General features: G+C 38.3%; 1 protein-coding gene across 1 annotated transcript in view; it reads left to right on the forward strand.

The window, feature by feature from the left end:
• CDHR3 (cadherin related family member 3) overlaps positions 1-12,690 on the forward strand; it is a 104,258-nt gene that overhangs the window by 28,337 nt on the left and 63,231 nt on the right. The window contains exons 5-6 of the mRNA XM_007504100.3: positions 3,016-3,110; positions 4,059-4,163. Of these exons, the coding sequence (XP_007504162.2) occupies positions 3,016-3,110; positions 4,059-4,163 (200 nt within the window). The remainder of the gene's footprint in view (positions 1-3,015; positions 3,111-4,058; positions 4,164-12,690) is intronic.

Genomic DNA, 12,690 nt, shown 5'->3' on the forward strand with positions numbered 1-12,690 from the left:
TAGCCCATATTCTCTTCTATCTACATAATGCCCTTGGTGCCCTGATCAATTGTCCATAGTGTATTCTTGGTGCTCTGATCAATTCCCATATTTTTTATTGTTTTTATGAAGGTGACTCTGACATATATCCTAATCTCTTTCTTGTTCCAGTCCTATCTCTTGCATATATATAGAGAGATATACACACATATATTTTAAACCCTTTCTGTCTTAGAATTAATACTGCATAATGGTTCTAAGGCAAAAGACTGGTAAGGGCTAGGCAGTGGGGGTCAAGTGACTTGCTCAAGATCACACAGGTAGGAAGTGTCTGAGACAAGATTTGAAACTAGAACTTCCCTACTTTAGGCCTGGTTCTCAATTCACTGAGCCACCCAGCTGTCCTCTCTATTGATTATTTTGAACTGAATGTAATCTCAAAATATTCAGAACCGAATCCAAACTAACTACTTTTCTGAACTTCTCTGGTTCTATATCAGATACCACCATCCTTCCAGTCATTCAGGTTTGAAACTTCAGTCATCCTGAATTTTTCACTGGGTAGTCAGTTGCCAAAGCTACTCAATTTTACCTTACAATACATTTAAAATGTCTTCTTCTTCCTTCCATTCATGCCATTCTAGGTCAGACTGTCTTTGCCTTCTATCTGGTCTGTTACAATATCATCCTCATTGGCTTCTGCACATAGCCTCTTCCCTCTCCAATCCATCTTTAATACAATTATTGGAGTGATAAAACTAAATCATAGTTTAGAGCATGCCATTTCCATGATAGCAAATTCCAGTGGTTTCCTATCAATTAGGATCAAATCCAAACCACCTTTGTTTGGCATTTCAAGTCCTTTATAACATATCTCCAACCTAACATTCTAGCTTTATTATACATTAATCTCATTCATGCACTCTAGTCCAGCTAAACTGTTCTTCTCACTGTTCTTCAAACATGGCAATACATCTCATACATTTCCATGCCATCATCATGGTTGTGCCTCATATCTGATATACACAGCCTCCTCTTCACTTCCTCCTCATAGAATCCCAAGTTACCTTCATAGCTCAGCTTTGAATATCACCTGCTACTGGAAGCCTTTCCTGATCTACCCACTTGCTAGCACCTGTCTCCAAAATGACCTTGTATACTTTATGTGTGTGTGTGTGTGTGTGTGTGTCAGTATGTTGTTTCCCACTGATAGAATTTAAGCTTTTTCAAAGGAGGGACAGACTTTTATCTCTGTATCCCTCAGTACTAGCACAACAACTAGCATAGATTACTTGCTTAATAAAGTCCTGTTGGTTGATTTAAGTAGGACAAGGAATATCCCCTCATTTTACAAATGAAGAAACAAGATTAGAGAGGCTGTAACTTGTTTCACTTTTGTCCTTATATTCCCAGGGCTTGACACTTAGTAAGTGCTTAATATGATTATTTGCCTGGGGTCTTAGAACTAATAAGTGGCAAAGATGCGAATCAAGTTCAAGTCTTTTTTTTGTTCAATGTTTGTTCAAAATATTGTCCAGTGGACCCCCCCCCCCCAACACATTGGAGTTTCCTCTCTAATCTAAAGAACTATAGAAGAGAGCTTGATGTCTGATGGCAGAGGACTTTGCAAATTTTTCCTCCAGGTCCCATGATTTAAATTTAAGAAGGTAGATTTCATTCAGACTTGTTATTTGCTTCTCAACTGTGCCTAGATTGGCAAACAAGTGGTTGGTTGGGAATATATGCAAAAATTATGTATATAAGGAAGTTTCAAGGTAATTTCATACAGAGAAATAAGCAAGGTAGATAGTACAAGGACTATTTTTTTGGTCAGAGGACTCAAGTTCAAATCCAGCTCTGGTGTTAATTATCTGTATTACCATGGAAAAATTACTTACCTTTCTGAATCTCAACTTTTTTTACTTGTCAAATAAGGTAGTCGGACTTTTCAGGTACTAACCTTTTTTATGTGTTATAGATCACTTTAGCAGTTTGGTTGAAGTCTAAAGTTCCCTTCTCAGAATAATGTTTTTAAATGCATAAAATAAAATGCATTGGTTAACAAAAGAAACCAAGTATATTAAAATAGTCATTCACATATTTTTTAAAAAACAAGTTCATAGAACTTGAGTTAGGAACTCTTGAACTAATCAAACACTAATATCTCTCTCATTTCTAAAGTCTATGATCCATCATCTGTCTAGTCTTATAGGCACATTTGTGTGCGACTACCAGAATTATTTTTATTGGCATTATGAAGTCTCAATAAGGAGCATACAAATTTGAAACTGATTTTTTGCTCTATTTTCTGTGCATTCTCCCTCTTCTCTCACTAGAAACTAAATTGAATAGTATAGTAACTGCAGTAGAAAATCCTAGATAAAGAATAGTGACTGCACTAGAATCAGATGATCTGGTCCACATATTAAAGTTCTGTCTGGAGCTATAGGTGAATGTTACTGGGCACTAGCAGCTAATGGGCTTTGTATTTTCTTTGGACTGGTCTTTTGTGTACTGGCTCACGAACCAAAGGGTCCCTCTCACGTTGAGTTGTCCCTAAGAAGAGTGACAAGCTAGGCCTCAGGAGGGCCAAAGTAGACCTATCCAAACCGGAAAGCATAAAGAAACCAGAGAAGAAGCCAAAGTGGTGAATGGAGGCAAAGCCAGGTATGTGTGTAGGAAAACAGAAGTAGTTGCAATATGCCAGGAACAAGGAGACTTTCAGTTGAAGCAAGGTCCCTCTCAAACTGGACACCTTTTATAATTATTCTACAGTTGCAAGAACCAGTGGCTTCCTTCCCAGGGCAGCACCTCAGTGTATCTGGCAGATTCTGACAGCTCCTAGCCAAGAAACTATTAGGTCTGAGGATCTCTGCTTTAGACAGTCATTGAAAAAAATCAACAAACCAACAAACCAAGAGCATTCTATTGACTATGACTATTTTTTCAGTCACTGTTTTGCAGTCAATGAATAAATAAGTCTTTGGTGAAAAGAGACACTACTTTTTACTCATAGTCTTTCTTTTCTTTTTTTAGTTTTCCTTGATCTATCCACTAGAGTATTTCAGGGTCTCTACAAATGGCGTCTTGTTTTCCACAACAACATTTGATTTTGAAGCAGGAAACAACAGGTAAGGACCAACTAATGCCTTTTCTTTTAGAATTGTTTGCATGCATTTGTTAAGGTAGAAGGGAGGGCAAAGTTGATAATCATTGATGGAGGCAACATGCAATGAGGACCTATCAAGTTAGGAAGGCTTATGTAACCCTGAATATTGTTTTCCTCCTGCACTCCACTCAGATGGTGTTTAAACATGGAAAGCAAAAAGGAGAATTGAGGAAATTATCTGGATGATTCTTCTGATTCTTGCCCAGTCTTCCTCTCCTTTCATTCTTCTTTCCCCAACCCTGGAAAAAAAAAAGGAACTATATATACACTGACTGGATTATGTTTGCCTGAAACATCCACATAACTACAGGAAAAATGATTAGGAAAGGAGACTGGATCTGACTCTAGGTCTACTTTGTGAGTAGAGGAATAGAGACACAGTACAAATGAGATTGTTGGTTTTAGAGTTCAGTGTAGAGGTGAATAATTACTCGGGAGGAAAGAATAAGGGAAAAGAGAAATGGAGAAAGAAGGTTGGAGAGATAGAAAAAGAAGTGTCACATTATTAAATGGACAATTTGCTCTCCTGCCTGGACTTACTTGAGGTTCTCACACCTAAATCTCATTTTAAGAACATTGAATCTGTAATCCTAGGATTTGAGATTAAGTATCTCATTGCCACTTTCTATGTGACCTTGGACAAATCATTTAATTTTACCAGAACTATTTCTTCATCTGTAAAATGAGGACTAGAAAACTCCTGAGGTCCCTTCCAAGTCTCCATCTATGATTCTATGGACTATGCCATCATCTTATTCATTTTCCCTTTGTTACTCTTTTCCCATTGTGAGAAGTAACACTTGGCAGCTGAGGGATGGGAAGAGGGTCATCACTTACCATTCCCTCTCATCCCATTTTTCAGAATGATCGAAGTCTGAAATTCTAACTTGAGTTTCTTTTCCCCTGACAGTTATGTCATTGAGGTGGAAATACAGGACAGCAGAGAGCTTAAAGCCACCAGAACATTCCTAGTAAACATCATAAATGTTAATGATGAAAGTCCTTATTTTACCAGGTAAGCCCAAAGCTGACCCATTCTCCTACTCTGGTTCTTAAGAGATCCCTCACTGGGGTGGGGAAGTGGAAAGGCACAATTTCAAAGGGCTTTTATGCTTGCTGACCTGTGTATTCTTTATCCTAAGGCAAAGACAAGAAATAAATGGCCTATTTTCCAGTTTCTCTTTTTCTTTTTGTGGGTCTCTCTCTAACTCATTGTCTGTCTTTGTAGCTTTGTCTCAGTCTCTGTCTCTTTCTGCGTCTCTGTCTTAGTCTCAGTTTCTGTCTGTCTTTGTCTTTCTATCTCTGTCTGTCTCTCATCAATTTGCTTTGGCCCCAGACTCTCATATTTTTCATTTTCCTGCCTTCTTGGGAAAATGGATGTTGGAATGGTTCCCTATGGTGAGGAAGGCTCAGTATCTATTTTTGGGTAATGGGGAAAGGATATAATTTTATTTGAGGGCTTAACCCAGTGGGCATACCTACCATTACATGCTCTGATCTTTCTTATTCTACCTTTGAAGTCCTATCCTAGTATACTTTTGTTATTTACCTACAGAGGCACAGTATCTTTTATTGCCTGTCTCTTTGGTCCCCCAAAACACATGCAAGAGACCAGTCACTAGGAAAATGTGAAAACCAGTTGTTCAGTTTAACTGCATTTACAGATGTGAATAAAGCCAATGTAAGATGAAAGGCAACCTGGTGTAGTGAATAAAGTGCTGAACTTGGAAGCAGGAAATTGAGAGACATCATGATATAATGGAAAGAGGATGGGCTTTGGAGTCAAGACTGGAGTATAAATCCTGCCTCTGCCTCTTACTGCCTGGGTGACATTGGGCAAGTTACCTAACCTACTTGGCCCTCAATCTCCTTCTCTGTAAAATGAGAGGTTTGATTAGATGGCCTCCCAAACCTTCACCTATTATCCTAGCTTCTACTTTTGACACTTACTCACTCTGTGATTATGGGCAAAGTCATGCCACTTTGCTTATCTTCTTTCTTCATGTGTAAAATAAGGATGCTACTTTCAATATCTCCTAGAGTTGTTATGAGACAAAATGGGATTATGAATATAAAAAACTTCTCGCAAACTTTAAAACACTATAAATGTCAGTTCTTATTTTTTAATACTTTATTTTTTCCATTTACACATTAATTTTTTAATATCAATTAAAAAAATTTTGGATACAAATTATCTTTCTCCCTCAATCTATTTTCTCATCATTGAGAAGGCAAGCAATTTGATATATACATGTGTAGTCACATAAAACATATTTCCATATTGGTCATGTTGTAAAAGAAAACAGGCAAAAAAATGAAAAAAAAACCCCTAAAAATTGTATCCTTCAATATGCATTCTGACTTAATCAGTTATTTCTCTGGCAGTGGATAGCATTTTTCTCCATAAATCCTTTGGAATTGTCTTAGATTATTGTATTGCCAAAAATAGCTAAGCCATTCATAGTTGATCCCCATATCCTTACAATATTGCTGTTACTATATATAATGTTCTCCTGGTTCTCAGTTCACCATGTATCAGTTCATGTAAGTAATTCCAGGTTTTACTGGAAGCATCCTGCTATTAAAAAAAAATAGCACAATAGTACTCCATCAAAATCATAAACCACAACTTATTTGGCCATTCCCCAATTGATGGACATCCCCTCAGTTTCCAATTCTTTGTCACCATAAAAAGAGCTGCTATAAATATTTTTGTACATGTAAGCCTTTTTCCATTAAAAAAATCCCTTTGGGACATACACCTAGTAGAAGTATTACTAGATCAAAGGGCATGCATATAATTTTATAGCCCTTTGGGAATAGTTCCAAATTGCCCTCCAAAATAGTTGGATTAATTCATAACTCCACCAAATATGCATTAGTGTCCTAATTTTTCCACATCCCTACCAACATTTATTTCCCTTTTTTGGTCATATTAGCCAAGCTCGTAGATTCAAGGTAGAATCTCAGAGTTTAATTGGCCTTTGTCTGATCAATAGTGATTTAGAGCATTTTTTATGACTATAGATAGCTTTAATTTCTTCATTTGAAAACCACCTATTTATGTATTTTGGCCATTTATCAATTAGGGAATAGCTTATATTCTTATAAATTTGATTCAATTTTCTATATATTTGAGAGTAGTAGTGGTAGTTTCTCGGTGATCGAGAATGACTATTGTCTTTATGCAGTTTCATCTACGGTGTACCCTCATATGGCTTTGGAGTCCAAAGGCTGAGGTGCAGAGTTTGTGGCACACAGGGCATGGGTCGCCAGTTGTTACGGGAGGTGCAGTTGTGGTCTGGTGCCGGCGTTCACTCGCAGCGGCGAGGTGTCGACGTCATTCATCTTCAAAGGTGGTGGCGGCATGGTTAATGTGGGTTTACCAGCTGCTTCTGTCAGAGGCAGCGAGTTCTAGTTGCTTTGGTGTGATGCCAGCCCACTTCAAGTTGGACTTTAGCTGATCCTTGAATCTTTTCTTTGGTCGACCTTGTTTCCTGAGTCCAGCTGATAGTTCACCATAGAATACCTGTCTTGGTATTCGCTGTGGGTCCATGCGGATGACGTGTCCAGACCATCATAGCTGGGTTTTGAGGACCATGACTTCGATGCTGGTGGAGTTGGCTCTGTCGAGGACTTCCTGGTTGGTGATTCGGTCCTGCCATTGGATCCTCATGATTGACCAGAGAGAGCGTTGGTGGAATTGCTCCAGTTGTTTCATGTGCCTCCGGTACAGTGTCCATGTCTCACAACCTTACAGGAGCGAGCTGAGGACCACTGCGTTGTACACTTTGAGCTTCGTCGCAGTGCTTACACCGCTGTGTTGGAGGACTTTGCAGTGGAGCCGCCCAAGTGCCTGGCTGGCCTTTTGGATCCTGGCATTAATCTCGTGGTCTAGGGACTCGTCGTTGGTGATGGTGCTGCCCAGGTACTTGAAAATGTTGACATTAGAAAGCTGCGTGCCATCGATAGTTATGCACAGCTGGTTCGTTGGCCTCCCTGGTGCAGGTTGGAACAGCACCTCTATTTTGCTGAGGCTAATAGTCAGGCCAAACAGTTTTGTTGCTGTAGAGAACCAGTCCACAATGGTTTGGAGATGATTTTCTTGGTGGGCCATGAGAGCACAGTCATCTGCGAAGAGAGCTTCCAGGATGAGTCTCTCTGTTGTCTTTGTTTTTGCAGTCAGGCGGCAAAGGTCGAATAGTGAGCCATCCAGCCGGTATTTGATGTAGACGCCCAGGTCTAGATCCATCACAGCATGTCGTAATACTTGGGTGAAAAATAGGTTGAATAGTACCGGAGCGAGGACACAGCCTTGTTTCACGCCACTGGAGATGTTGAAGCGATTGGAAGTCTCTCCACCAGATAGGACTTCCCCTGTCATGTCGACATGAAAGAGCTGGATAGTTTGACGAATTTTGCTGGGCAACCGAGCTTGCTGAGGATCACCCACAATGTGTTCCTGTTCACTGTGTCGAACGCCTTTGTCAGATCTATGAAGACAATGTAGAGATTCAGGTTCTGCTCAAGGCATTTTTCCTGCATTTGCCTCACCGGGAAGACCATGTCAATGGTGCTGCGATCTGGTCGGAAGCCACATTGTGATTCAGGCAGGTTCTGCTCTGAAAAAGATGACAGGAGTCTGTTGAGTATAACACGGGCGAGGATCTTTCCAGCAGTGGAGAGTAGTGAGATGCCTCTGTAGTTGTCACAGGCTGCTCGTGCTCCTTTGTTCTTGTATAGGATTACGATGGAGGCATCTCTGAGTTCTGGGGCATGTCTTCCTCTTCCCATATACTGGTCAGCACTATGTGGAATGCCTGGAGCTCCTTTCCATTTAAGGCCTTGTACACCTCGGTTGGGATCCTGTCTTTACTGGGTGCCTTGCCTGCATTTGTTTAATGGCTTTTTGGACTTCCTCTATTGAAGGAGGGACGTCAAGTTGCAGTTTTGGGGGATCTGGTCAAGGGTGCTTTGGTTGACTGAAGAGGGTCGGTTGAGAAGCTGACTGAAGTGTTCTTTCCACCTGTTGCTGATGCCTTTTTTATCTTTTATGAGAGAAATATTTGAGAAATGAGGCCTTTATCAGAGAAACTTGCTTTAAAATCCACCCTCCCTTACCTTTCTGTTTTCATTCTAATCTTGGCTGCATTGTTTTTATATGTACAAATGTACTGTAATATTAATGTAATGTGTAGAGGCCGATAAGCAGGTCTACAAGGAGGGGGTTGTCCTTTGTGATGGGGACCTGAGGAGAAGTAGGGAATTGAGGAACCAAGGTGAAGAATGACAGACACAGACAAGTCAGTGTTTGAATAGGGCAGGCAACCCCTATGATTTTCCTTTTGGGAGGAAAATATGAGGATCAGTGGAATATGAGGTAGAGGAGAAGATTAAGGTAGAGAATGTAAGCCGACAAGGGCTGTAGCCTCGTGGAAGAAGAGATTCAAAAAGGAGAGAGAAAGAGAGAGATAGGATTAGGAGCCGAGTGGAGCTCCACGAAAGGGGAGAGGAAGTCCAAGAGGAAGTTCATGGGTTTGCCTCTGAATTTAATCCTGTCCTGCTTGGGCGGTACTCCCAAGCATGTAGCAATCACATCACAAAGTATAGACAATTAAGATTGGGTGGCAATGTAGAGGGAACACCTTTGGGCGTGTAGATTGCAAACCAAGCTTTCCCGGGGAATTGAGTCCGAGCATGTTAATGAGTTTGTCTTAGGCAACAGGCCACATGGCCAGTTCAAGGTTATATTCACAAACATCATTGGTATAACCTTATGCTTGGAGACACAGTAGCCATACAATCATTTATATTTCATAGATGTGAATATGCTTGGGATGCTACATAATGTAATAAAAAAAAGAAATGCTAGTGATTTCTGTGGATTTATTTTATATCCTGCAATTTTGCAAAAATTGTTAATTATTTCAACTAGTTTTTAGTTAATTATCAAGGATTCTCTAATTATACCATCATCCTCATTGCCTATTCTAATTCCTTCCATTTCTTTTTCTTTTCTTCTTGCCATAGCTAGTATTTTTAGTATCATATTGAATAATAATGGTGATAATGGGCATCCTTGCTTCACCCCTGTTCTTGTTGGGAAGGCTTCTAGCTTACCTCTATTATAAATAATACTTGCTGGTTTTAGATAGATGCTACTTATTATTTTATGGGAAATTTCCTTTATTCTTATGTTTTCTAGTGTTTCTAATAAGAATTAGTGTTGTATTTTGTCAAAAACTTTTCCTGCATCTATGAAATAAACATATAATTTTTCTTGGTTTTGTTATTGATGTGGCCCATTATACTGATAGTTTTCATAATATTGAACTAGCCCTGCATTCCTTGTATAAATCCCACCTAGATACAGGGTATGATCATTGTGCTATATTGTAGTAACCTCCTTAATAGTATTTATTTACATTTTCACATCAGTATTCATAGGGGAATTGGTCAATAGTGTATAAATGGAATTATCCTCCTTTGTTTATTTTAACTTAATCAATCAAGAACTTAGAGTGCCCCTCCTTTCACACTTAGTCAAACATTTGAAGAACCTTTTACTGAAAAAGGAAGTTCAGACTCTCAAAGCCTGGAAGTGGATCCCACAAGCACTCTCCCACCCCCCACCCCAAACCCCAGTAGTGGCAGGCAAATTAAGAAACTATGATTGGTTCCTGAGATGTGATAGATCAGTCCACAGAGAAAGGAAGTAGAAACCAGAGAGACAGGAAGTAACATGGGGAAACAGTTATAAAAGGTGAAACCAGAGTTCTGAACAGGGACTTCTGCATTGGAGATTCTGTGTTGAATTCTGCATTGGTGGTTCTTACTGAAGAGACTACCGAGACGCCTGATTAGTGATAGGGACCTGAGGGAGCTTTTGTTGGAGCTGAGCTGGATTTCCCTGAATTGACAATTATACAGTATTTAGCTAGACAATATTTTCTACCTCCTTCTTATATTTCCCTCTCTTTATATCTCTACTTTTGCTGCAATAAAGCTACTAACATATTCATAGTTTAATTTTTAATTATTATAAATGGTGACCACAACTTTTTATAACTTTTAATTTGACCAAAACCAATTTTTACTCTTAAATAGTTTTCTTCTCTGTTTTTGCTCTTTATTGTTTAAGTATTATCACCAGATTTGTGTCATAAAATTAATTTGGTAGGACTCCTTCTTTGCCTTTTCCCCCAAATAGTTTATGTAATATTGGAATTGATTGTTCTTTAAATGTTTGGTAATTCACTTATGAATCCATCTGGTCTTGGGAATTTTTTCTCAGGAAGTCCATTGATGGTTTGTTCAATTTCTTTTTCTAAGATGGGATTATTTAAATAATATGGGCAACTAGATTTTTGTAAATATTCATTCATTTAACTCATTCATTCATTCAATTGTCAGATTCATTGGCATATAATTTCAAAGCTCCTAATAATTGTTTTACTTTCCTCTTCAGTCATGATGAATTCACTGTTTTTATTTTTGATATTGATAAAATTTGGTTTCTTTTATTTTTAAAAAAATTTTCTTTAAACCCCTACCTTCTGTATATTGGTTCCAAGGTAGAAGAGTAGTAAGGGCTAGGCAATGGGGGTTAAGTGACTTTTCCAGGGTCACACAGTTGGGAAATGTCTGAGGCCAGATTTGAACCTAGACCTCACATCTCTAGGCCTAGTTTTCAATTCACTGAGTTACCCAGCTGCCCCTTCTTTTCTTTTTAAAAATCAAATTAGTTGAGTTTATTTTATTAGGTTTTTCTCCCCATAAAACCAGCTTATAGTTTTTATTTATTAATTCAATGATTTACTTATCTTCAGTTTCACAAATTTCTCATTTTATTTTTCAGGATTTCTGATTTGGTATTATGGGAAAAGGATAGAGATAGGATAAGACTTAAGAGATGTGGAAGACTGTCTTTAAGGCACATACTAGGAACTCAAGGGGAACGATTTCAGCAGGTGAAAGGCAGAAAAGGAACAGTTTGGAAGTGACATCTGCAAGAGTAGTGACTTCCTGTAGGAGGTTGGTCTCTTCCTGTCTGGAAAGGTGGAGGATAGGTGGGCTTGTGGAACTCAACCTGACTGGGGAGAAGGAATAAACCCCTAAATCATCTCTGAAGGTACTCTGTCTGGAAAAGATCTAGAAAGGATCTGACCACACTTGCTGTGCTTTCCAGAAGGTTTTTGTCTAAAAATCCTGTCATATTGGCTTTGAGGTTTTACCTCAGGAGTCAGACTCCCTGGAGTGAACTTAGCCATCAATCATAACGGTTTTTGGAGACAGATGTTGAACTAAATCTAATCAACTACTGAGGATCATAGATAGGCAGCTTTTTCAGCTTTGGGGAACACCTAGATAGAAATAGGAAGCTGTTAAGTTAGCCAGAAGACCAGAAGGCTCCCTCTTGTGAGGGATGTAGAGGATTGTGGGAGACTAGCTAGATCCCTTAGAGTTAGAGATCCCTTGTTCTGATCCTCAGTTTGTATTCCCTCTTATAATGAAAGAGATCCTTTTTTTTATATCAATTGTCACCAAAGTGTTTGCACAACTGGCCCAGTGAGAGAAAGTGATTCTGTTTCACTCTCACTAACTGGAGGTTAGAATACCTGGAGATCATGGCTGGGTGTTCAGGGGAATCCCTAAGTGGAAAGTACTCTATCCACTCTGGGTCCACGTCTCTCCATTTATATCTTTTTTTAGTATTTAGTTGGGAATTTAAAATTTGTTCTTTTTCTAGTTTTTTAGTTGCAGGCCCAATTCATTGATCTGTTCTTTTTCTGTTTTATTGATGTAAGTGTTTAGAGATATAAAATTTCCCCTATATTTTGGATACAATTTCCACTACATTTTGGATACAAACATATTTTCATATGTTATTTCATTGTGGTTATTACTTTAATGAAATTATTATTTCTGTGATTTGTTCTTTGACCTATTCTTTCTTTAGGATTAGATTATTTAGTTTCCAATTAATTTTTAATTTGTATTTCCAAGATTCTTTATTGAATGAAATTTTTACTGCAATATAATTGGAAAAGGAGGCATTTATTATTTATCCTTTTCTTCATTTGATTGTAAAGTTTTTATATCCTAATACATGATCAGTTTTTGTATAGGTGTTGTGTACCATTGAGAAAAAGGTTTATTTCTCTCTATTTGCATTTTGCTATCTCCAGAGGTCTACTTAACTTTTCTAAAATTTGATGCATATTTTTGATTTTTCCTTGTTTTATTTTGTTTTTTTTTGGTTAGATTAATTTTGTTCTGAGAGGGGAAAATTGAGGTCCACTATTAATATGACTTTACTGTATATTTTCCTCTTGTAATTCTTTTAACTTACCCTTTAAGAATTTGGATGCTATGCCATTTGTTGCATATGTGTTTAGTACTGATATTTAGTACATCATTAGTAATGATGTAAGATTGGCTATCTTACTTTTAGCAAAATGTAGTTTCTCTGTTTGTCTCTTTTAATTAGCTCTATCTTTGCTTTTGCTTTGTTGGAGGTCATGATTGCTACCCCTGATCTT

This window comes from Monodelphis domestica, chromosome 5 (genome assembly GCF_027887165.1).
Source record: "Monodelphis domestica isolate mMonDom1 chromosome 5, mMonDom1.pri, whole genome shotgun sequence".
Lineage (NCBI taxonomy): Eukaryota > Metazoa > Chordata > Mammalia > Didelphimorphia > Didelphidae > Monodelphis > Monodelphis domestica.